The sequence below is a fragment of the Meriones unguiculatus genome, chromosome 3 (assembly GCF_030254825.1).
Source record: "Meriones unguiculatus strain TT.TT164.6M chromosome 3, Bangor_MerUng_6.1, whole genome shotgun sequence".
Taxonomy (NCBI): Eukaryota; Metazoa; Chordata; class Mammalia; order Rodentia; family Muridae; genus Meriones; species Meriones unguiculatus.
The window spans coordinates 56,313,502-56,340,167 of record NC_083351.1 but is presented as its reverse complement, the minus strand read 5'-3'; the positions used below and the strand labels follow the sequence as shown (position 1 = coordinate 56,340,167).

The 26,666-nt window shown below is 42.4% G+C and overlaps 2 protein-coding genes across 12 annotated transcripts in view; one reads left to right on the top strand and one right to left on the bottom strand.

The window, feature by feature from the left end:
• The window catches only part of Pals2 (protein associated with LIN7 2, MAGUK p55 family member), a 103,402-nt gene extending 98,882 nt beyond the window's left edge, over positions 1–4,520 (top strand). For all 8 annotated transcript variants that reach the window (XM_021631098.2, XM_021631096.2, XM_060380015.1 and 5 more), the window contains one exon: positions 863–4,520. In XM_021631098.2, coding sequence (XP_021486773.1) covers positions 863–1,039 — 177 coding nt within the window. In that variant the 3' untranslated portion in view covers positions 1,040–4,520. The remainder of the gene's footprint in view (positions 1–862) is intronic.
• Positions 4,521–7,213: 2,693 nt separating this feature from the next.
• Gsdme (gasdermin E) overlaps positions 7,214–26,666 on the bottom strand; it is a 56,853-nt gene continuing 37,400 nt past the window's right edge. For 3 of the 4 annotated variants that reach the window (XM_021631079.2, XM_060380024.1, XM_060380022.1), the window contains exons 7-10: positions 25,091–25,218; positions 23,457–23,658; positions 20,599–20,672; positions 7,214–12,273 (exon numbers count right to left, since the gene is read on the bottom strand). In XM_021631079.2, coding sequence (XP_021486754.1) covers positions 12,040–12,273; positions 20,599–20,672; positions 23,457–23,658; positions 25,091–25,218 — 638 coding nt within the window. In that variant the 3' untranslated portion in view covers positions 7,214–12,039. The remainder of the gene's footprint in view (positions 12,274–20,598; positions 20,673–23,456; positions 23,659–25,090; positions 25,219–26,666) is intronic. The other variant, XM_021631080.2, reaches the window with a different exon arrangement.

The following is a 26,666-nucleotide window of genomic DNA, read 5'->3' as shown; positions in this document are numbered from 1 at the left end:
ACTTACTAGATGGGATTAGAATTTGAAACAATATTGCCCTTATGTGACACTCCCTTTAAAACATAACAAGTTTTCTTTTCTCAGATGAAAAGGGTCAGTATTGGAGTACACACACGTATGTGCTAGTGTTGGTCTAAAGTACTTAGAAATGCAAATTTTCTATTTGTCCTTCATCTGCCTTTTCTACCAAAAATCGGGCCCTTCCTGTTTCACTGTTATCTGCTGATTCCCAAACTTTACAAATATTATTAAGATCCCAATTCATACTTGTAGAATTATATGTGAAGGTATAGTGGGAGTTTATGGAACGCTTTACTCGCTCATGCAAAATGCAACACTTAGATACTCCACTCCCTGTGTTGTTTCAGACCATCTAACAGCACTTGATGGGATGCAGACAACAGTCTCACAGAATAGAGCTAAAGCCTATGGCTGTGTTTGGGCACCGCTTAGATTCTCTGCCTTTCTAAGTGGCTTTGAGTTGAACAGCCACCACAAGCTGGGATCTTGGATTTACTTGGACCATAAGATAACACAGTTTTGGAAAGTATTATATAGAAGTTAGCTGGAAATCAACCACCTGTAGTAATTCTTGCGCTTCCTTAGACTCACCCTAAGAGTGGTAGGAATTTCATCCTAATGCCAGCAGAACAGAACATACACAGCATTCATAAACCGTGGGAAGCTTGCAACGTGGACAGATAATGAAGGAATAACTTCTCCAGCACTGTATGGGGTAGATTTTTGAGAACTGGCATCTGATTTCCAACAATTATTCAGCCCCTCACTTCTTAGTTCACTTTATCTCTGACCTCATCAATACATTTTACCATACAAACTTTTTTTTTTTTAACATTCACAGGACTCTGATTTGAAGAAAACAGTGGATGAAAGTGCACGAATTCAGAGAGCATACAACCACTACTTTGATTTGATCATCATAAATGACAATCTAGACAAAGCCTTTGAGAAACTACAAACTGCCATTGAGAAACTGAGAATGGAGCCACAGTGGGTCCCAATTAGCTGGGTGTACTGATGATTCAATAAGGGTAACAGTTAAATAAAACTCTTAAAAAGTGACTCAACAAGTAACCCTTCTCCTGGGAGAACACATGCAGAGGTAGAAGGCATCTGCCACATCTGGGCATTTCTATTGTGCAGCTTGAAATAACAGTGCACTAGGTGGAATTTTATATGATTGAGGTTGGGAAGGTGTACTAATATATAATTTCTCTTAATTTTTCTAACTTTTTATGGATGAAACCTTTCTATTCATGCCACATAAAGAAATGCGTTCAAGCATTTTGTACGTATTGATTTAGTACCCTTACCTTTTTCATCAAAGGGATTTTCAGCTCATTCTCTCCAGCATTGGTCTCACATTGTCACTGTGATAATGAATACTTGAAATAGTTTTGTAAAGCTATCTTCTCTTAAGTGTTTAGTGAAGGGTCAATTATTCTTATTAGGAAAAAATAGTAGTTACTGACCTTGTTAATCAAACTTCTTACAGAAGCAGAATGTAAATAAGAGTGCTAGTTCAGAACTATCTTAATCTGACATCAACCCTTTTCAGTGCCACTCTTACTCCAGAGTATGGCTGTTCATTTGTACAGATAAATCAGCTTTCCCTCTCATCTCTCTAGTACATACAATGAAGAGCAATAGCGTGCACTCTCTGGGCTTATTCTTTTCATTTGTCACAGTGATGTGCTGATGCTGACTGATGTTGCATATTTAGTTATTACGGGAGCTCGGGCTGAAAGTAAGGTCATGCCGACAGAGAGTGCCTTATCCTGCAGAACTTTACTCAACTTAGAGAACGTTTGCTTATTTTCAAATATAAAATTTCAAACTATTACTTCAGTCAGTTTTTTAAGTATATAGTCAGCAAAAATATGCCTCTGCAAATGTTTGTGATATTTAAAGATGTCTCTAAGCTACAAGCTGTTTGTTAATCATCAGATGTGATTTCCAAAACAGGAAGTGATTTGTTTAGGGTTGTGTTGTCTGTTCTGTTAAAAACCAAATCCATTGAACAGTTTACAAAATTTGGAAATAATTGCCACCTATTCATATTTACACACACCCATAACATCCATTATGTAATATATACTAAATAATGTTCACTGCTCTTTAGATTTCTGCTAGGAACTACCCTTTCTTTGTTACTTAGCGGTGAGGAACCAAGCATTGCCACAGTGCACCGACTTCCACCTTACCCTTGGTTAATACCGCCTCTGGGATTCTTAAATATACAGATTTCACATAGACATTTGTGTGTGCTGAATGCAACATGTGACTGAACTAGGTCAACCTTAGTTTATTTTGCTGCTATTTCAGTCAGAATAGTCACACTTTAAAGGGTTTGGTGCTTAAATGTTGGTGAGTGTCTTTGGTGACAGGCTCCAGACATGTGACATCTGATTTTGGCTTTTTCCTCATCAAAGTTATATATCCATCTGTCCATATACAGATTTGTATAGCTATACACAGACATGCATACATAGGTACATATATATATGGTAGTAAGCAATATTCATACATTATTTTAAATTATTTTCACAATAAAACACCTGTTGCCATATTGTTAATGTGGACTTTAAAATTTTTAATTTTAGAATTTCATAGCCAAAATATAATTTTGGGGAAAGGGACAGGAAATTGTTAACAAAATGGATCATACACACTCAGTGACTTTTAAAACTACATGTATTTGCTGAAAATCATGATTCTCAAAGCAACATGAGTCAAAGCACAGTATTTACATGACACCTTATAACTTAATGTTTCAACACGCTGTAATGTAAGCTTGGAGATAAATTTCAATTCTGCGCTCTCAGGAAATGTACTGTATTCTTCAGTGCACCTTCATGTTACTCATGAAGCATTTTAAAGCAGCTTTGGGAAAATTACATTGGCAGAGCAGTCAATCCATAGAGTATTTCTACCATCTCAGTACAGTGGAAACAATAGTCACATATATTTATATCCTTCTCATGTGATATAAAACTAGATACTGTCTGGAGTATCAGCTGTACTTTACATGTTTCTGTTATCAATGGTACTCATGATTGATGACATAATCACATTAGATTTCTCCTAATGCTAGTTTAGTTCATTATAATGTAGATGCCAATATTAACAAAATACAACTGTTTCTCAGTGAGGATTCACTGTTGAATCTGAAGTCCCTACCTGAGCCTGTAGGAACCATCAGGCCTCACACAAGTATTCTTCCTAGGAAATGTGATCAAGGAAATGTATACTGCTCTCAAGAAAGGGTCTAACATAACAGACTTATTTATAATAGCTTTCCTGAAGAGAAAAGGGCTTAGAGTGTTGTTCACTAATTGGTAATAGGCAAAATAGACACATATGCATGTGCTTTGGGAAGACGTGTGTATTCCCAGTGAATGTCCTCATTCAGGGTGTGGTTATTCTTTACAATCAATGGTTATATGTACTTCTTCATTTTCAAAGTGTGCAAATGCCTGTAGAAATTATGTCTCTGAACAAATCATCCTTTGCAAATGGAATATATTTATTGGTCTACAGTAGAATTTTCACCTTCATTACTACTGCACTTTTATTGTGCAGTCTCCATTTCTGTTTCTTAGATAATATAGGATGTCAAATACAGCAGAAGTGTGTATTTTGGCTGACTTGATACAATTGCTGACCATAGCTTTCTGAAATATAAATCGTCATAATCCAAATAGAACTAAACCCTAGATTCTAGAGTCTAGTAAAGTAATTTATAATAAACTGTAAGAAGTTTCTTTTAAGATGACAAACTGGTTATTAAGTCATATTTAGAAAATAGCTCATTAGCAGTAAAATCCAGTAACAGGACATTGATTTTGGCTAGGTACTATTCTGGCCAAAAAGATGATTATGTAAGGCCTAGTAATACAAGCACTTAGGAGGCTAAAGCAGGAAGATTTCAAGTTGGAATCCAGCCTGAGTGGCTAACAAGACCTTCTTCAAAAACAGAGCAAAACAACGACAACAAAAATCCCAAAGAAAGCAAAACAAGGGCCCAGTGTTATAACTGGTAGAGTGTGTGCCTAACGTGTGAGACCCCAACAACCCAAGAAATGATCTTCACAGATTGACTAAAACAGTACTTATTTTTGTGCATAAGAAGTATCATGATTCAGTGATTGAAGCTGATTTTCAAGATCACAGAATTAGTTATAATTATTTTAAATGGGTAAATTCAAATTGTAAAAATCATGAAAACATTAAAAAAGAAAAAATCTACTTATTTTTATGCCTACTGAAACAGTCCTCCATTATACAGAATTACAGAGTGGAGCACCCTACCTCCATAATAACTAATCTTTACACTAAATAAAAGGCAATCCTGAAGTTTTCTGTACATAAAGAATTCATTTTTAAAAACATGTACATACATATATCCATATACACACTCAAAGCTATGTGTATAAGATGTAACAATCTACCAAACTTCATGAATAATAAAGCTAAATATATTCACCCACATGGTACAACTAATGTTCTAAGATCTTTAATTACTTTCAGCTTTCTAGACATTCTGAGCCTCCTTGAGATTCTCTTAGAAGAAGGCTTTGGCTCCACCATAGAGCTGACCCTTCCAGAAGATTTTATTGGGGAAACTGAGCTCAGAAAAGTGTTATTATTAGCATTTTGTTTTGTTAAGCAAAAAACAAATTTCTGCATGGAGGCCTCTTGGGAAATATTTCCTTAAACTTTCCAGTGAAATTATGCTGTGATTTAGACATAGAGATTAGAGTGCCTGCCCCCCTCCTGTTTTAAGGGATATGCTGTGAGAATTCTTATAACATCTGTAATGTATTTGGAGTTTCTTGGGAGAAAATCAGTATTTTAAATAATGAGATTATTGTCTATAACTGAATATACAGAGATTTTTAAGAATACATTTGATTAATAATTCAGCATCATATTGGTCTTTTGTAAGTATATGCGGATACACCTGAAGATGATAATTCTTTAGTTTTTTAAGGTAAGGTTATTTTTAAATTGTATTTTGTTTTAGCTTTTAAAGTTATATTCTTTTTAAAATATTTCTCATATTTCACCTTGTTACTTTGTATCCTGGAGTGAGTTTGGAGAAATGCAAAGAATCACACATCCTTAGTGAACTGAAAAATGAGAAAATGATACCTTTCTTTTGTAAGGTAAGCATGATTGACTGCACCACTTGGGTAGAAACACAAGATTGTTCTAAAAATAATCTCGTGTGATAAAAGTGAAAATAGTTGTACTACTTCTAATGACTAAGATCCTACTTCTGACCATGTGATTTTGATAACATTTAATCTCCCTTTACCTTCTACATGTTAAGTAGGGCTCATCCTAAACTCTAAGGAGTAACTGTGGTTGTGATGTGGTAAGCCTTTGAGACTATTAAATGTGTTCTCTTACCTGAGGTTGCTTCTCCTTCAGTTCCTGTAAAGTTGCCTCATTCTGAGGTGAAGTGGCAGATGGTGAGCTGTTCAGGAACACATCCCAGGGTTAAGAGAGCTCCATGATGTAGCTGAAATCTGGAAGACAGTCTGGTCTGTCTTTTAGTGGTCCTAATCAGGAGTCCCATTAGAAACTTGTTCCAAGTCTCTTGCTGCTAAGCAGGCCATTCACTGATCAAACAAAACTGAAGTGCTCTGGCATGCTTGCATCAGAATAGACTGATCGTAGCCCTCTAAAGCTACCCTTTTTTATCCTTGTGCCTAAAATTGACACTGCAGCCTGGTTCTTACCCATAGTGTGAAGCTTTATAGGCACCTACATCTTTATTAGAAAAAATACTCACAGCTGCTCCAATTAGTGTACCCCAAAATCCAAAACATAATTCTTTCATGTTTTAATTGTTTATTGGCTTGTGACTGGTAACATGGTGCTATGTTAACAGACAACCTCAGGGCACAGGTCAGAATGGCTATTATTTTCCTACTTTGTTGTTTTTTAATCACACAAACTGAATTAAGACATTAATAGTTAAGGTGAATGGTGCTTATAATTTGGAACTTGACCATTTCTTATTTATAAAACTATTTTTCAGTCTGCTGAAATAACTATTCTCACTTCTCCAGGGCAGATGTCCTGGGACTTCAGCCCAGGTCCTTGCATATGCCAAGCATGTTCCACTACTGCACAGTAGTCAGCTTCTGTTTCAGAAGCCAGAAATAGTTGTTTTTATTGTAATTGAGCTAAAGGCAAACCATGAATAGGCAATATACATAAATGTGATAGGCTATCCTTCAAATCTGGATTCCCTCCTCTACAGGTGGCCTGAGAACTTGGGAGGAAACTTAGAACTAGTAAGAGGAAAGAAAGAGCACAACATTGAAAACTGTGCAGGTGAGGAGGGCAGGACTTAGAGGAAGAGCACTTTGCAAGCCTAGTGTACACACGGCCTTTGGCACATGCCAACATCCCAAAAACAAAACCCTTCTCAGCTATATTAAGCCATAAGGCATTATCAATTAAGACATGGTTACATTTTATGCCAGAGAGCTGGATAGTGATAACACTGCTAATAATCGTGGTCCAAGTGAGAAATACCTTAGCCTTTCAGGAAGAGCCAGTTTGATGCTGTCCTGTTACAGAATGTACATGACTTCCCACTGAGGAATCACCGTGAGCACATCGAGATAAGTAGAGGAAAAGCTCTAATAAGGTCATGCATCTGGCTCTGACGAATGCACAAAGGGAAACAACCTCAAACAAAAATTTACCAATGTATATAGGCCTTAGGCTTATACATTCCCTCTATGTTGTCATTCTTAATTCTCTTTCAGGTCCTGGTCCCAGATTACACTTTAAACACAGTTGGGTGGGCACAAGGAAGATTCACACAGCGAAGACGCCAGTGTTGTTCTTTTGGTTGCTGCTTAACCAGGGCTGTCTTTCCCACTTGGCAGATATGCTTTCCCTGATAAAAGGACAGAGTCTTAGTGGCTTAATGATAGCTCTCACTCTGTACCACTCACTTGAGCCCTCTTAGAGACATATACTCTGGAAGGGGAATGGGCCTGCCAGCTACTGGGTCTCAGTAAACAGTCTTGACAGTCCTAAGCTTCAGTTATGTGTGAGGAACAAGTTTCCCTGCTGTTTCTGACAAGCCTGGTTAGCACAGTGCTTTTCTTTCAGTTCCTGTGGAGGCGGTCCTCCCTTAGCTAAGTCCTGCTTTGGATAACTTAGTATCTACTAAGCAAGGTTATTAGTAAGTCCTTCATAGCATTAATGTTGTTACTCCATAGTTCCCCTACACCAGTAGCTCATACACATTGAACACAAAATGCAAATTTTGCTGAATGTCATCTTAAAAGAACTGATGATGGTTTCTGTTTCTTCCGTAACTCTGATATATTTTTTCTTAAGTGATGCTTGCAGAAGAATGAGCAATAGTGTTATCTTAGTTATGATTGCTATTGCTGTGATGAATGCCATCACCAAAGCAACTTGGTGATGAAAGAGTTGATTTAACTTACATTTCCACATCACAGCCCATCACCAAAGGAAGTCAGGATAAGAACTCAAACAGGACAGGAACCTGAAGGCAGGAACTGATGCAGAGGCCATGGAGGGGTGCTGCTTGCTCAGCCTCCCTTTTTTTTTTTTTTTTTCTTTTTTTGTAATAAAATCCAGGCCCACCAGCCCAGGGATGGTACCAACCACAACAGGCTGGGTTCTCCCCCACCAATCAATAATTAAAATGTCCTAAAGGCTTGCCTACAGCCCATCTTCTGGAAGCATTTTCTTAATTGGGGCTCCCTCCTCTAAGAAAATTAGCCTGTGTCAGGTTGACATAAAATTAGCACAAGTGTTCAGCAAGTTATTTTGAGTTGTCAGAGCCCACAAAGAGCATTTGATGGAAATTTTAACAGAACCCCAAGTTCATTTTTGCATATTTTCCTCCTGTTCGGACCTAACAGAAACACATTCTTTTTTAAATCCCACCCTCTGAAGTGACCATAACGACTTTTCAATTGAAGACAACTAGCTGGCCTGTATTTCTAACAAAAAGGTTTAAAGATAAAAATTAAGCATCCCTGCTTTCTAAGTATCTGCATTACTAGTTTCTGCAAAGAGGAACATTGCTGCTGTCCTTGTGTGCATTTATTTCCTGTAATACAGTAAGTGGATCAAAGACCTCAACATAAAACCAGACACACTAAACCTGTTAGAAGAAAGAGTGGGGAAGAGCCTTGAACACAGGAGACAACTTTTTGAACAGAACACCAACAGCACAGGCTTTAAGATCAATGATCAATAAATGGACCTAATGAAACTGGAAACCTTCTGTAGAGCAAAGGACACTGTCGTCAGAACAAAACGACTACCTACAGATTGGGAAAGGATCTTCACCAACCCTATATCTGACAGTGTTAATATCCAGAATATAAAAAGAACTGAAGAGGTTAAATAGCAACAAATCAAGTAAATCAATTTAAAAAATGGGGTACAGAACTAAGCAGAGAATTCTCAACAGAGGAATATTGAATGGCAGAGAAACACTTAAGTGTTCAACGTCCTTAGTCATCAGGAAATGCAAATCAAAACAACTCTGAGATTCACCTTACACCCATCAGAATGGCCAAGATTAAGAACTCAAGTGAGAACACATGCTAGAGAGGATGTGGAGAAAGGGGGACCCTCCTCCATTGCTGGTAGGAAGGTATACTTGCACAACCATTTTGGAAATCAATCTGGCGCTTTCTCAGACAATAGTGCTACCTCAAGATCAGCTATACCACTCCTAGGTGTATACCCAAAAGATGCTCAAGTATACAGCAAAGACACTTGCTCAGTCATGTTCATACCAGCTTTATTCATAATAGCCAGAATCTGAAAACAACCTAGATATTCCTCAATGGAGTAATGGATAAAGAAATTGTGGTACATTCACACAATGGAATACTACTCAGCAATTAAAAACAAGGAAATCATGAAATTTGCAGACAAATGGATGGAACTAGAAAATATTATCCTGAGGTAACCCAGGAGCAGAAAGACACACATGGTATATACTCAACTTATAAGTAGATATTAGCCATTTAACAGGATAAACATACTAAAATCTATAGTCCTAAAGAAGCGAAACAATGAGGACCCTAGGAAAGATGCTTAATCCTCACTCAGAAGGGCAAACAGGATAGACATCAGAAGGAGAACAGGACAGGAGCCTTCCACAGAGGACCTTTGACAGACTCTACCCAGTAGGTTATTGAAGCAGATGCTGCAACTTATAGCCAAACTTTGGGCAGAGAGCAGGGAATCTTAAGAAAAGGCAGACAGACCTGGAAGGGACAGGAGCTCCACAAGGAAACCAACAGAGCTAGAAATCTGGGCCTAAGGGGTCCTGCAGAGACTGATGAATCGACCAAGGGCCATGCATTGAGAGGACCTAGGATTCCCTACTCAGATGTAACCCTTGGGCAGCACAGTCTCCATGTGGGTTTCCTAGTAAAGGGAACAGGCGCTGTCACTGGCGTGAACTTGGTTGCCTGCTCTTTAATCACCTCCTCCTGGCCAGGTAGCCTTACTAGGTCACAGAGAAAAAGGTTCCGGACAGTCCTGATGAGACCTGATAGGCTAGGGTCAGATAGTAGAGGAGGAGGACCTCTCCTGACTTGGGGAGGGACATAAGGGGGGAAGAGGAGAGGGGGCCACAGCCGGGATACAAAGTGAAAAAATTGTAATTAATAAAAGAAAAATGAAGAAATACAGTAAGGACTGATTTTTCAGAAACTATAAGTCTTTTAACAAATTTCCATATATGTTTAAAATTATTGCAATTAGCTTTAATTTAAATGATTTTTTTAAAGTCCCTGACATAATTTTTCCCACCTAAATAAATTTTCATGCCTCTACTTTTCAGCAAGATTCTTCTCTATGCTTTTGTTTCTATTCTGGCTGATGCACATTGGTGGCTTTCGTAGAAAAGGGTTTCAGAGTTGAGAAGATTCAGGATCAAGAAACAAAGACGCTGTTTAGACACTGAATCACTATGGCCACTTGCTGTCTGTGTAGGAAAGAGAACCACGTGTTTCATCAAGCACTTGTTGTGACCTGCATTTTATACTGGGCCTGCAGGAAAAAAGCAGGAAATCACCAAAATTGGCTTTGTGCACAGGCAGCCTTTCCAGAAGGGCTCCTTGCAGCTCTCCCATGCTGATTTCTAGGATTCCATAACTCACATTTAGGAACATGGTACTTCAGAGTCTTTCTGGTGTCTCCAAAAGAGTGCCCACGTGTTCATATATGCACGTAGAGGGTAGAGATACCTTCCTCTGTTGCTTTCCAGGTTTGTTTTGTTTCCAGACAGGTTTCCTGGCTGGAACTGAAGCCCTCTGATTGGCTAGTCTGGCAAGCCAAGCCCAGATATCTTCCTGTCTCTGTCTCTGCCTTCCAGTGCTGGTAGTACAGGTGTAAACATAATGCCTGGCATTCTACGTGGTTGCTAGAGGTGCAAGCTCAGGTTTTCGTACTTGCACAGTAAGCACTTCCTCACTGAACGGTCCCTGCTGCCCCTTTTATATTTGTTTGTTTTATAAAGCATTTACCCACTGAACGGTCTCTCCCAGTCACTTTTATGGTCACTTTCTATCTTAAAATGACCCATCATGAATGAGGACTGGAGAGATGGCTCAGTGGTTAAGAGCAATGCCGGCTCTTCCAAAGGACCTAGGTTCAATTCTCAGCACCCACATGACAGCTCACAAGCCTGTGATGATGCCCAATTCCAAGAGATCTGACACCTTCACACTTATGCACATAAAATGAAAAAAAAAAAAAAAAAAAAAAAACCTTTAATGACCCATCTTATTTTCAGGGTGTTTTGTTTTTTTTTTTTTTTTTTTAATTAGAAGGATAATAGGAAATTCTAAGCAGAATGCAAAGGTGAGGAGCTGCACTTTCTGTCTTCTGTGCCAGGCTCAAAGTCCCTCAACTGTTGTAAGCCATTGCTGGCTTCTCCTCAACTCCATGCATTCCCACCCACACCTGGAGATTCATATATGTTCTGTTCACAGCCTCCTCTTCATGGCCAATGCCAGAAAGAGACAAGGCACCACCAACTTAACACAAGTACACGTGTTTGTATTTTCCGTCTTCACTTCTAGTCAGTTTATTTCTGAGCAGTGCTGCTGGTAACTTTAAAACCCCTGAAAGAGGCAGCTGCATAATGTTGAATCTCATTCTTAATAGCCGTTATTTATTTTGTCATCGTTACTCTTCCTTATAATCTGAGGGGGACACGAGGGTGAAGGTTAAACCTACAGGCTAACATGCATCTTGCTGCCACTGCCACCACCACCACCACCACTGCCCAGGGGCATCTGGTCTGACCAACAGCAACAGATGTTGTCAGTAAAATCAGGAGGCTTGGGGAGATTGTCCAAGCCTGCTGTCGCAGAATGGCATCAGAACTGATTAAACAGCCAACTGTACGTAGTTCAGAATTACCTTTGATAGAAATTGCAACGTGTCAAATTCCCAGGACTCACTAGAATTGTTGCAGACATAGTATGTTCATCAAAGCATAACAAAGTCAAATAATAGGGATATGTCTAAATCCCCATGTTGAGGTGAGTGACATTAGATTTCTTAATTGTTTCATATACTTAAGTGGCATTTATAGTTTCCCAGTCATTAATGTATAACTTGTGAAAGTTGTGAAGAAAAAATAGCTATCCTTAGCATCCACACCTTAAGATGAATTTTGAAGTAAAGTTTCGGGCTCTTCTGGTTTTGTGTATCAGAAGTGAATGGAACAGAGCACATGATTCTTTTCTAGTAACTCGGGTGTTGAAATCTGCCAAAGTTGCCGTGGTCTGGTGTGTATTGGCACAGTCGCGCTGTGATGAAAAGAAATCAGTGTCTGCAGGCATTCACAGTCTCCGCTCTTACTGTGCTGTGGGATTCATTGACAGACTTGTAACCCGCTTGGGCCCCAAATCCCAAATATTTTCTCAATTCTGAGAAGTACATAGTCCTAGCCAAAATCATGTACTTCTAACACTGACTTTATTCATGCTCATTGCTGAGAGTGCAGAGCCCACTTAGAGTGATGTGAAGAATTAGTGGGAAGATGCAAGAGTCCTTCAGCATGGTGGCTTTCACAGAAAACTGCATCCTCTCCAGGGCGATGTCAGCAGAAGCAAACAACCGCTGCACAATCCCAAACCGCTCTGTGTCTCTCAGAGGAGCCAGGGTGGGGTCTTCAAAATTACATGCTTGGTCACCAGACAGAGCGTGAAGCTGAAATGACAAATTTAAACAAACTCACTCCTAAATGTAGCTGAAAAACCCCAAGCTAAATGTCTTTTTAAGGAATTCTCCCATATAGTACAGGAAGTGTTTCTTCATGCTAAGACCCTAGGCCTGTTTTTCTCTTCCTTGCCTGTATTACTGCCTGGATCCCCACTCTGTTACACCCAGATCCATTAGCCCAGTAAGTTAGAGATCAGCATGTGCCTTCCCTATGCCATATATAAGGGTTTATCTGGCTCTACTGATAAGGTGTACATTTCACGGGATACAGTATGGTACATACGTATAACCTATAGTTTGAAATCAGGGCAAGAAGAGTTTTTGTCTTTACACACCATTCTGTGTTGAGCTGTTTGTGGTCTTGTAGTTATTTTGAAATACAGGTGGTTTAACTATTACTGCGTTAGAGAAGATCCAGTAGTGCCCCTCCTGTCCATCTTTTGAAGCCCATTACTGAGCCTCATCCACCCTCCCCACTGTTGCCGGGTTCAGTGGTCATGCTTCCACTCTGCTTCTTGAAGAGACTAATTTAGTTATTTCCACAATGCATGAGAGAATCTGTCCTGTGTCTGGCCTGTTTCATTTAGCAGTGACCTCTAGCTCCAGCTATGTTGCTGCCAATAAATAACAGGGCTTCCTTTCCTCCAAGTGACTAATATTCCACTATGCGTATATTTGCATGTTCTTTGACCCTCATCCACTAAGGAGCATCTGGGTAATTTTCACATTTTAGCTGTGTGACAAGGCTCAACAAACACGGAGTGCACATCTATTTTTGTTCAGTGATTTCATCTCCTTCAGATGGACCTGCTAGCTTTCAGCAGTTTCACCAATTCTTAGTTCCCAGAGGACCCTCCATTGTTTGCTATAATGTCTGTACTAATTATATCCGCACTAATAGTGTGTAGGAGTTTTCCTTCTTCCATATCCTCCCTAGCATTTCTTCTATCTCAGTATAGTCATTCCAATGAGGGTGACATGCTACTTATCTGCAATCTTGAGTTGTATTTCCATGCTGATCAGAGAGAGAGCATTTTTTTTCATGTATTTGCTTGTCGTTCTTCTATGTCTTGAGAAATATCCATTTAAGTGTTTAGCTCACTTTTTAGTTGGACTGGTGTTTTTGTTTTTAATGGTGTATGGTCTTTGGAATTTCTAGTATTTTCCAGATGAATCCCTTTTCAGAGGATTATTTGGAAACACTTTCTCATGATGTGCTGTATATTGAGATGTTATTGAGTTCAACTGGTTCTATTTCATTGAATTTTCATATGTGGGTCTGTAGTTTTCTTTTGTTGTCTCTGGGTATCCAGATGCTGCATTTGGTGGGGTTCTTTATTTAAACGTCTGTGTAATAATGGAAGTAGCATTGGAATTAGCTCTTGATTCACTGTTTCCGTAGGAAAGCCACCAAGTCCTAGACTAGATAGGAAATTCTATTGTTCCTGTAACATTATTGGCCTATTCTGATTTTATATTCCTCTTGATTCAGTTAGCTGAGTTCAACTTCTTTGTTGTTGTACTTGTTGCAGTCATTCTTGTTTCTGTGGTGTTGGTAATGTCTTCTTTCATTTCTGGTTTTAAGTCTTTACCTAACTATCACCACCACTCCAACCGCCCCCCCACACACACACAGCCCTCCCTGAGGCCAATTTGTTTTGACATTTTTTTTCCCTCCTTTCAAAACACTAATTGATCTTTTGTGAGAAATTTTTCCCCCCTCTTGAGAAGGGGTCTCTCGCTATGTGTCCCTGACTACCCTGGAACTTAGAATGCCTCTGCCCCGCAAGTGTTGGTATTAAAGGCATGTGCCACCTATATATTAGTTTTGGTTTTCTGCTGTGATCCTTTTTCTACGGCCTTGAGTTACCACAGTCAGTTGTCTCTGGTTCTTCTGTCTGGTGTGTGTGGGGGTTTATTGTTGTAAACTTTCTGTGCTGTTTGCTGTGTTGTGGGCTTTGTTGTGCCCTTTCCTGTGTCTAGGATTGCTCCAGTTACCTCTTAGTCACTAGGAAAATGGATTTTTGTAATTTCTTAGTTTTTTTTTAAAGCTTTTCTCTCTTATGATCTACAAAGATACATAATATTCATGCTTCCTTTGCTAAAAAAGGACTTTGGTGTAGTGTGCAGAAATACTGTGAGGTCATGGGTTAACTGGTAAAGTGACCAGGTAAGAATGTTTTTGTGGATAGTTGGATTTACCAAAGAAGTAAAGATGAACATGATTGTGCCTTTTTTTTTTTAACAAGAGAGATTACTAGAGTGTGTGTATTCCAGAGTAATAATGGTTTCCAAAGATTACTTTTTCAAGAAATAAAATAAGCACGAATTAACTCTTCAATAGAAGCAATAAAGTAATAGCTTTGAATTATAGTGGCAACAGCTTTTTTCAGTTAGTTGTTCATATTTGGGCCCTTTGATTTAGTGTAGTGCAAAAGTGAAAGTACAGAAGTTTTATTCAGTACTTCAGTGCTCAAAATTACTCAGTGGTCAGTGAACTGTATATAACAATTCATTTGTAGTCATTGACTTTAAGGCCTTTATACAGAAATTAGCCCATGGGGTTGGAAAGATGGCTCAGCAGTTAATCACACTTTGATCTTGAAGAGCACCAGATTTGGGTCCCACATGATGGCTCCTGATCCAAAGGATCTTACCACTGAGAGAAGCAGGCATGCAACATGTAGAAAATCCACTCATTACAAAAAAAACTAGAGGGTTCACCCTTGAATTATGCCTGGGGAGCACTGATGCAGACCTTAGGACAATGAGAGTCTGTTGGAATTCTAAACTGAGCAGATGGAAGATGCAGCGTGTGGTTCACGTGCAGACTCGCAAGGCTACTGAAGAGGAGCACAGCATGCACCACCCCTGTGCCACAGGGTAGAAGAGTGCATCTATATATCAGCAGACGAGCTTAGAGCCGGGCAGGACAGGGAGAGTAGGTTCTGAAGAAAGTCTGGGGCCTTGATAGAAAAACTTACACAAACTCCTCTGCAAGACAACTGTTCCTAAAAGTTCACCCACAAAATATTATTTGTCTTATTTGTCCCTCAAAATCGTTATACCTAAACGACCAACAGTGCCTTGGCTTCAAGTCCTCTCCCCACTGCAAGAAACCTAAGCACCCTTTCGCTAGATTGATTCACAGCCTCTGTGTAATCTGTCTTATGCCCTTTCTTATTCTTGATGTAACGGCGTGTACTGTGTCTTGGCCAGAGTGGTTAGAATGTGGAGAGCTGCTTATTCTTGATTTCTTTTTACAATAAATCAACTCTTACACTCTTCAAATTATAAAAAAAAATAATAATTAAAAAAACACTGAAACTTATTTGTGGCCTACCATGCTCTAGTCTCAAGTGGTACATGTTTGATTGAGTTTTCTGTTGCTGCTGGTTAAGCTGCCTTGTAACTGATATATGCAAGTGTTCAGATTCCGGTGTTGTTTTTTTTTTTGTTTGTTTTGTTTTTGTCTAAATGTTGCTGCTCATAGTGGAAAAAGAAGGGAAGTCGCAGACTGTAACTGTATGTACCTCTCTGCTGTCATGTCTACAGTCGTATTGGCTATGGGAATGTTGGATCTATATTTGTACTTCTGCATCTGGTTGCTGAACTGATGTATTTATGAATATATAATGGTTGCATTCTCGCTATAGTTTTTTTAATGTAAAGTCCACTTTTCCCAATGAGTATAACTCCTGTTTGCTTCTGGTTTCCATTTGGATGTTTTTGTTTCCAGCTTTTCACATTGAATACACATACATCAGTAAATGGATTTCTGTGTCTGGGAGTGTAGTGGTAAGTTGACTGGTTGTGTTTTGGGTCAGGGTCTCATGCAGCCCAGACTTCCCTTAAGCTTTCTACAGAACTGAAGATGCTTCCACTTCCCACTTTCTAGGGTTATAAGCATTAACCACCAGGCCATCTCTTTCTTACTGGTTTTTCCTTGTTTCTACTTTTTTTTTTAATCCATTCAGCTGATCTGTTGATTGGTTAGAGAATAAAATTCATTTACATTCCAGGTCATTATGTTGTATTTTTCTTATTTTGTATGATTTTTGTTCACCCATCACTTATTTTTATGATTTGGTAATCCCCTGTCATGCTGAGGTTTTAGTGTTATTTCTTCTTTCTGTGTATCTGTTTTGCTGTCGGATTTTTATATTCACATACTTTGATATTGGCAGCTGATCTTTCTAGTGTGGTGTCCACTCTCATTAGCATTTCTTATGGGAGTGGTCCAGTGGTCATGAATTCCCTTGGATTCTGCTGGTGTGAGACCATCATCGTCCTTTTCACTTGTAAAGGCTAAGGGTTCCCGGTGACAGTCACTTCTTTCTGTATTTACACTGTACATGCTGCTGCCTCCTTATGTCCATGGGACTCCTGTGTGATTTGTTTTGCTTTTACTTCTCTGATTCTTTTTAAGATTTATTATTTATATAGTATTCTGCCTGCATGCCAGAAGAAGGCATCATATCTCATTATAGATGGTTATGAGCCACCATGTGGTTGCTGGGAATTGAAGTCAGAGCCTTTGGAAGAACAGTCAGTGCTCTTAACCCCTGAGCCATCTCTTCAGCCCCTCTTTGATTCTTCGTCTTGTAATTTTTATGTGTTGACTATGATATGTCTTGGTGAGGGCATACTATTCAGTTTCTTGGTATAGATGTCCATATCTTCGAAGATATGAGTAGTTTTCAGCTATCATCTCATGAAACGAGATTTTAAATGCCCCTCCCCCTTCTGCATCTAGAATTCCCACAGTGCAAATATTTCTATCCCGGATGTCTTGTAGCTTTTCCCCATCACCCACACCAGCTCCCTTGTCTTACTGCAGTTAATTGGAAGCATCATCCTTAACTTCTGCCACATCTCCTTGTGATGCTTTTAGCTCCTTGTGGGGCTTTGTGTGTGTTATTTCCTGGAAATTTTAGCTCTAGAATTTAAGTTTTTGTTATTTTTAAAAATTAAGATTTCTAACTCTGAAATTTTCATTTGTATCCTGATTGCTTTTCTTTGCTTCTTAATATTATTTTGTTTATATTCTCTTAGATCTCATTATGTTTGATTGGGATCATTATTGTGAACTTTCTTCAGACTTCCTTCTTGGAGATTATTTGTATAGAACAGCCATTCTCCTTGGAGCTGGCTTGTTCTGTGTATCCTGTACATCTGTGGAACATCCAATATTTTGAGGCATTTCCTGTAGGACTTGCTTGTTTAAATGTCAGTTGGATAGATGCATGGGCTTTAGCTACACGTGAGCTCAAAGGTGTAGTGCTCTGTGATACCTTATTTAGTTCCTATCAGTGGCTCTAGCTACATCAGTAATCCTTGAGGTAGATGTAGGGCTTTGTAGTGAGAACAGGCTTCAGAGAGTATATTCAGCTGCTATGGACTCAGTATGAGATGCAGAAAAAGCTATCCCCAGGTCCATCCATGTAAACACAGATCACACCAAGAGTGGTAGGAGCTGGCTTGGATCTATACGCAACAATACGCACAACTCTAGAGCCACGGGATGGAACCAGCTGCATTTCCCAGGTCTTGCCAGATGAATACCAGGAGTAACCATGGAGTTTAAGGTATTGAAACATAAAAGAGCCCTTCCCTAGTCCCACGGGAATGATTAGACTTGCTGGGGCTGTGTAGCACTGGATAGCCACTTCTATGGAGGTGTGGGGTCCAGAGAGTACCTACTCCAGGACCCAAGAGATAAACACAAGTTTTACCCAGTGCCAACAGCCCTAACCCAAAGTCTGTGGACTGCGGGAGACAAGTTCCTTGGGTTACCCCAATAATTCTGGTCTCCATGCCTGGTGGTGCGGGGCACAGGGAGAACCCCTATGTGCCGCTGAGCTAACGTGAGCAGTGTGGAGGCTTGTCCTCTGGTGTCTGGGCTACAAAGCCGGGGTGGGAATGTGCCTAGGTCACGGAAAGAGTACGCGATGGAAAGGCCAAGACTTCTGGCAGTGTTTGCCGTGAAGCTGGAGCTTATAGACGTGATTCCAGTACAGGCTGGGATGCTCAGCGGCACTCAGGCTTTTTGCATCAGCAGCTGGAGTTCCAAAACTGTAGTCGGGAAAAAGTCCCTCGTTGCTACTGTGGGTGGGTGCGGCTGCCACCTAGCAGTTGGAGTCCTACTTGCTGGATTCCTGGAGTTACAAGGCCTGACTGATAGCTTGGCCACTCCCGGTAGACAGGTGCATGTGAGGCTGGGGCTCTGGAGTGCAGTACAGCCCACAGCCTCTGGCTTGTAAGGTAAGGAAGGCCCTGCCACCGTGCATATGGCTGTGGGACTTCTGAGCCTGAAGGGGCAGGATTCAACGGCACTGCGTTCCCCCCAGTGTGGGCACAGGGCCCAAGCCTTCTGACAAGATAGGAGCCCTGCTGATTATGGGAGGCCCCACTCAGGTGACCACCTGTAGAGCGCAGTTGCTATGAGCCCATTCTTCAGAGCGGACATGAAGCTGTAAGTGCTCCGGCTTCTACAGCTAGAATTACAGTCTTACAGGACGATGAGTTTTGCTGCCATTTTCCCTTCTGCCCTAGGCAAGTTTACTGAAGGGCAGGGTGCATACAACAGGTACTTTCCTCACTGTGTAGAGTTCTGGTCACCTTTTGTTGACTTCCAGAGTTTTGCAAAATACAGTTTTTCCTTTGCTCTATGGCTGGCACACATACCACTACCATTTGGTGATCTTCTGGTGGTTTTGTTTATTAGTATAAACAGCAATATTAGAATTTCTTGGATATTTCAAGGAACTCATGTAGATACTATCATTTCATTAATTGTGTTTCCTACTCCAAGAACTGCTGACTTGGAATATTTTCTTGATTCCTTTACTGATTCAAATGTACCTTTTTTTTTTTTCAAATGTACCATCTTACCAGTTCACAGTGAATGGTCAGCATATCTGACCCTGCCCAAAACCCATCAGCATGACTCTTCAGAGGTACCTGGGCTTTGGAAAAGGAGAGCAGGTAGAGTGGGTGTCCTCTTTGAAGTCAGTCACTCTTAAGTACATAATCCTCCACTATTGTAAGAGCCTGGCTCTTTTAAAGATAACAGCAGGAAGTCAATAGACATTACCACCATCACCTAAAAGGCACCTAGAAAGATCTTCTTGTAAAGAAACATGCCTTGTCTTTGTTGAGCAGCATCCAAAGGCAAGCAAGTTCATCTGGAGGCAACCAGATGAAGAGGCAGGAACTCCAAGGCTGGTTCCTGGCTGGTCATAGAACAGCAGCCAAGGTCAGAACCAGAGTTGGCTGTAGTATGAGTTAATTACAGCCTGGCTCCCTTAGCACAACTTCCTTCTTTGTGTACTTCCTGAATGGCTCTAATTAGTCCCTAAATACTCAAGAAACAGACTGGAAGTGCTGAGCACTCAACTGCTGCAAGAGGGAATGGAGCTGTTTTGCTCATCACATACAATTAGGACAACTGCATCATTTCTATAATCAAACTACACTAGCAGCCATCACCCTCAGCTGGTCTGAGATATGCTGGCATGCTTCCAAGTAGTTGACTATGCCCTGGGGTGGGGCATCTGTGGTCAGTTCTGATAGCATCTGGTCAACTCTGTGATTGATACCTAGTGGTCTTGGCTTCTAATACCTCCTCCACACAGAACAACATTCAAGACAACCCATATGGTTTGCAATTCCCAGAGGACATAGAGAACACAGGTAAGGCCTATGTAGGCAATCTGTGCATTGCCAGCTTAGCTTAGCACTGAGCCCTGGCCCTACACCAGACCTTAAAATAAGTGACCCAGGGATGCCTTCCCCAACGGGCCTGTGTGAGAAAAGTTGCCTCTGGGCAATCTAGGGCAGCTGTTGCTGGTTCCTCTGCTAACTGCCCTCTCTGTAACTTGAGGACTTAGCTCCGCTCTGAGGCTAAACGCTAAACACATTACTAATCACTTGCTCTTAGCGTGACATTTCCAGAGAGCACCAAGCTACTGATGGAAGAAGCTGGCTACTTCAGACAGCAGCCCTGAGTTCTTCCTGGCAAATATGACGCACACACACAAAAGCAGCTTCAAATCATTTCACATGACCGCAGTGACCAATAAAAAAACAGGTTGTTGGGCCTGGCAGTACTGAGCTATGGCCAGAAGTCTCCAAACTAGGAAAAGTACATGATTTGGAGGCTGCAGACCAAGCTTTACCCATGTATTAATGGTGACACCTGCTTATACTATCTTGAGCTAAGAAACTAAAGTGTTTTACTAGCTTGATAGCACCTATCCCTCATCATCCTCATCCCTTTCCACCCCACCATCCCATCCAAAGGTTCCTTACCAAGTGGCACAGCATAGGAATAACATGGAGTTTACAGCAAGTCCCCAGGAGAACTGTGGCATTATCTGGCATTTCTGTAGAAGATATGCATTGTGGTCATGGTCACTGTCAAAAACAAGTTCTTGGAAGCCAGACATGTTGATGCATATTTGTAATCTTATCATTTGGGAGGTTAGAAGGGCCAGCCTGAGCTATGCAGTGAGCCCTCGTGTTATAAGGGAAAGAACGTTGCAGCCAGCCCTATGTGGTTCCCAATTGACATTTCATTACCTTCTTACTATCAGAGAAAGCGAATGTGTGGCCAGGCCAGCTATGGTGGCACCCCTTAAGCCCAGCACTTGGCAGGTAGAAACAGGCAATCTCAGTGGGTTCTAGGTCAGCCAGAGCTACACAGACTGTCTCAAAAACGAGTGTAGTAACATTTGAAGGCAGTCCTGGTTCTCTGTGGGATCTCCCTGGGAATCAAGTCACTAGAGGATGTTCTCTGACATTGAATTTGTTACTCAGAAAGAAGGGCATGGACTCTATGAAAGGATAATTGGCTCCAAAAAGCTATGATGGAGTTGTTAAGCCCTTCCAGGTAACCAGGCTGGAGCTTCGGTTTTGTTTCTGGTTTTCTGGAACATATTCTTGCTTTGTAACCCAGAATAGCCTTGAATTTTCAATTATCCTCCTCCTCCCAAGTAGTGGGATTTACAGGGATGGGTGATAACAGCCAAAAGACTCTGGGAGGACCTCTCGGAGCCTGTTTGTTCTGTTTGTTTTTGACACACTAGAGGGTACTTAGGAGCACACGTCAGGGCGCTGCACAAACATGAAGGGCTCCACCGAGTCAGTCCTTTTTGGAGAGAAAACTTTGAGAGGACTAATCAAGGACACAACAAAGCTGAGGCAGAACTGTGAGGCTGGCCCTACACCAGAGGCCCCGCCAGCTCCCCACCTGCCCAAGAAAATCCAAATCGGTGCTGTTCACACTTCTGCTAAATACCTCCCAGTACAGACAGCTCCTAAAATGACCCTGACCCCAGGGGCTGCTCGGTCACCCAGCACAGTGACTTCTCATGAACTCACGACTGCCTGCATCTGTTAGCTGTATTAACAATGACATGTCACTGAGAGGACAAAAAGACACACGGGAAGGGGCAGCTGTGTAGGTGATCCCACCAGAGAACCCCAACACAACCTATCAATGCAGTCATACACCTGCCTCTGACAATGCTCAGTTTCCTACGTTCCCAAGAAGCCCTCATGTCACTCCAAGAAGATGATAGAAAGTACAGGGCTGAGAAGGGAATGTTGTATCACCAAACACTGTCACACCCACATTCCACAGTACCTCTTCCCTTATACATCCCTCATCCCTAGAAATGCTTACCCAGACCGGCAAGCACAGCACAAAGCCAGCTCTCACCCTCACGTATGCTCTAGAACAGACATGCTCTGCCCTCCCCTAACCGCCTGAAAGACAGTGTGAGGCTGCCCAGTTAGTCTGAAATAAAGTGTCCTGTTACAGATGAGGGTCTATGATGAGAGCAGGGTTTGCTCACAGTCACACATGCAGAGGAAGCTTTCAAGCTGAGACTGCAATATGGAAGTAGCTAAGCAGTCAAACAATACTGTCAGGGCCCAAGAGGACCACTTTCTGTTCCCACACTTTCCCTAGATCTTCGAGGACCATGCTGTCTAAAAAAGGTAGACTAAGGAAGGGTCCATGGACTGGCTTCACCAGGATACTACCAAAGGAGCTTTACCTCGGCCACAACACAGACGGAAAGACCAGGGTTGAGATAGAAACTGGCTACAGCTAAAGCTTTCCCTGCATCCAACATCCAAACTGGAATAAGTGTTGTGTTAGAGCCCCCTGCGAAGCCACCTGTGCTCAGCTGCGGAGCTGTGTCTAGGTCAGAGAGACTGGGACTGCGGTGTAGTCCATGTCAGCCATGGGCTATTCTATAGAAATGCTTCAGTAGTGTAGGATATATGAGAAGGCTTCTTACGAGCTGACAAGAGTCCGGCCTGTGGCCTGACATAAAGCCTGTACTCAGGCATGCTCACTGCTAACATTGGTCCGGTCTCTAGGTGGAGTTTCACAGAGCCCCTGTCCTGTATCATCCCAGGCAACCATTCAAAGCCTTTATCTGATTCAGAGAAAGACAGAGGGTAGATCCATCAGCATATTAAGCTGAAATAGTCCTCATTCTTTTTTTTTTTTTAAATGCTGAAGGTTCCCTGGGCCTTCACCTCTGTAGTATTGGGAACGAGCCACTGTAGGAGGAATCCAGTGCCTACTAGCTTGTGCTGGAGGGAAGTTGGGGCCTATGGGCATTTGACATAGCTACAGCTACTTCACAGAGGGAACCACCAGGCCTGCTGCGTGGTGGGCTCTGCTCGATAGTAAATCCACTTCCCCTGGGAAGCCATTTTAAGAGCCATGCCGAAGTCCAGCCATAGCCTGCCTGGGCCTCGTGCGCCTCACAGCAGATAGATACCTGAGACTACCATGGGGTGGGCCAAAGTGTGCAGAGAGGGTCAGCACAAACAGCTGCCAGGGCAAAGTGCCCAGCACACCACACTGTCTGGACCCTAACGGGGATCACAGGCTATATTCTGAAAGTGATTTCCAGTGAGGGGAGCAGAAGGTAACCCTCCCGGAGTAGGACTGACACAACGACAAAGTGGAGGCCAGGATCCTCCATTGGCCTTCCTCCTCTTATCCTCTGGACTGAAGAGGAGAAGACTGTGCCAAACCTTCCTCAGCCATCATCATTTCCATCTCACAGAAGCACATACGGAAAGCAGCACCATTTCCCAGCCACGGCAGACACTGCTCTGCCCTCTTTTTGGCCTTGGTTTTATACCTGCTAGTGCGCTGACCAGGAAGTAGGCTGTTGCAAAGAGCTTCTGGTTGCTGATCTCATCCTTCGGGCCAGGATGCTCCCCCTGGACCTTGCACCCCACCAACTGTAGAAAGCCCGTGAGGTCCTGCTGCTGACTGCCAGTCAACTCCTCCATTGCCAATGTAGTCTGCGAGGACCAGAGGCCACCAGCCATGTCATCACACTACAGGACAGAAAGGGAAGAAAGGCAATGATGAAATACAACCCAACTGAGCCCCTGATGCACCCCCACCCTCCCAACACTCCATGCACTTCACCCTCTCCAGGTAAAGCAAGCACTGATCCCTCTTGTATACTGTGATACTATCGATGGGCCAAACTTTACTCCTAAGGACCCAGTAAGGCAAGCGTGACCAAGTACTATCCTTCCACAAGGAAAGGGGAAGAGTCATGCAGGAAATGTTGGACAGAAAGAACTTTCCAGATGATGGCAGGTATTAAGTTTTACCAGGCACCAGGAACAAGTGACTACTTATCAAACTGATGAATGGGACCTAAAAGCAACATCCCTTCCTGGTTCTCACAGTCTAAAAACAGCTTGCTAAACCTCATATGTCCCCAGCTCTGGGGTGGGATGGCACCACCATGAGCCAGTTCTGAGCCCCTGGACCAGCTCCACTCCATAGGTCCCCTGTGCCCTCTCTGACACCTGCCAGAAGGCAGATGCTCTGCCAACGGGACTAGCCTGACATTTCCCTCTAGGAAGTAAACGAGTCATGGGATTCTGAGACATTTGTGTTCCTCCTAGGGTTAATCCCTGCATCCTCCAGAAGGCAAACTAGACCCTTTGGACAACTGTAGTTCTGTCCCTGCTTGATAGTCTCTCTTGCACGATCTCATTTCAAGCAGGAAGATAATAGGAGAGTAAGCAGTATAGAAAGAAGAGCAAAAAACAAAGTCAAAAGAAAAATTTCAACGCTTCAGCCTCATTAAGTACAAAAAAAAAAACAAAACAAAACAAAACTAGGCTGATGGAGATTGAGCAGCTGGCATGTCCCTCAAAACCTGGCTGTTTCAAAACAAAGCAATAAACACTTGTCTTCATTCTAAACGGGACAAGCTGACAGGCTCCACACAGCCCCTTCGCTGCGTGCTGAGTGCATGTCTACCCGCAGTCTCAGAACGGGCTTTTTTTGAATGAATCCTTGCAGGTGTAGTTACAGTAAGAGTCTCAAAGGAAGAGCACCCTGTATCCAATAATGGCGATCCTTAATGAGTTTCATGTCTAGAGAAGATCATACACACAGGGAAGACGAGGCAGAGATATGTAGGTGATGCAGCAGAAACTGCAGAAACTGCAAGCAACAAGGATTCTTCCCCAGAGCTTTCAGAGGGTTATGAGCCTGCTGCCACGGTCAGTTCTAGATTCAGCCATCCAGATCTGTCAGAGAATAAATGTCTGATATTTTTAAGTACCAAGAGCTATTTGTTAGAGCTCTAAGAAAATCACTCATCCCTCTCTGCATGAGGTCAACTTCAAGTTTTAGGGTTAAAAGGATGTGGTGGCACTTAATTTTAAATTGTCCCGAAGCCTTCCTGAGGGGTCTAGCCTGTGTGCATTTTCAGAGCAACCCTACTCCCTACCCCCACCTCACCACTTGTTCCAGGGCCACGAGCAGCTCCTCATCAAACAGGACTGTCTGCAGGAGGCGGAAGAGCGCCCTCTGCTGCTGTTCAGGTAACACCGCAAAGGGGCGGAAGCTCCTCTCTAGGTGCATGTTTGCTGTGGAAACAGAGCAGACGCTGGGTCAGGCCTAGCTAACAACCTGCCTCTCAGTCATACCAGTTCTTTCCGAACGACTCCACGTTCAGAACCACCTGTGGGGCTTGGAGATACCTGAGTGAGTCTCAACAACCAGGAAACTTCAGGGAAAGGAAAGGCGGACACGGAAGCCTACGTTAACATCCCAAGCCTCCCGCTTCTCTGCTAAGCTTGACCCGGAAGCCACTTAGGCTCTTCACTGGCATGTTTTCTGCAGAAGTGCATTCTCAAAGCTGAATCACTAAGCAGAAGCCATACTGGTCTCAATACGTCTTTCCCAGCACTGTCTGGAAATGCCTTTGTTTTCAGTGCATGTTCAAAGGGCCAGCTCTGCATTTAAGGCAAACATGGCTTTCACTCTCCTCCCTGGTGCCTTTCACTTCTATTCAAGATAAGATCAGAGTGCACTTTGCTATGCTGCTCACATCCTCATCAGGGCCCTGGGGCCCTGTCTCCTGAGATCCTCTTTTCTTTCCTAAAGACAGTCAGAAGTTCCTAGTAAAGTAAGCCAAAAAAGACGGGCTAAGACGGTGCGATTCCACCAAGGACTTCATGCTGGCACTAAACACTGCCTTGCTGAAAGCCCTACAGGTTGGACACAGAACTCCTGAGCCACATCTTCAAAAAAAAAAAAAAAATACCATGGAATATAGTTCAGTCTTTACTAGTCCCTTCTAAAGAGAAGAGTTATCCTGGTTAGCCTATGAGCTCAAAGACCATCCCAAACCTAAGATATACCTGCCCCCATCCCCAGCTGTCCAGCAAACTCCAGCCAATGAGGATGGCTGACTCGGCTTGGAGCACTGGGAAAGGAGACGTGGCCTTACACTCTTCTACAGCACAATTCCAGCTGTAGCCACAACCATAACTTGCAAGTAGAGGCCCCAAGTTTAGGTAACTCTTATCCCTAGAAAGATCTACCTTAACCCTGGGTCTCCATCACCCTGTCCTCCAACGCTGACCTTTTCCGCCAGGAACAGCATCCTCTGAGGAGGCATTTGCTGAAGCCCAGGGAGGAATCTCTCTTCTTGCTTTGCAAGGCAGAGCACATGGAGACAGCTCTAGCTCCTCCTAAGCTCTAACCCCATCACAAGCTTCTCCTTTTCCTCACTCAGTTTCCCCTACCGCACACTGCTGTCCTGAACCCAGCAAGCAAACCAACCCCAAAGCAGCAAGCTCTGGAGAGCAGAGAGAATTGCCGTAGGTGGTTTGGGGTACAGCCCCTCCACCACATGGGTGAGGGGCCTCCATGGCTTTCACCATGCTGACAAACAGCAGCCTGGAATGAGCCTGGAATGTGACAAAGCTGATACAGATCCTGGGAGCTCCAGCTCTGCTCACTACTGGCCATTCTCAATAGTCAGTTAGAGTCTGTGGTTACAGGGAAAGAAAACCGCCACAGCCTTGGC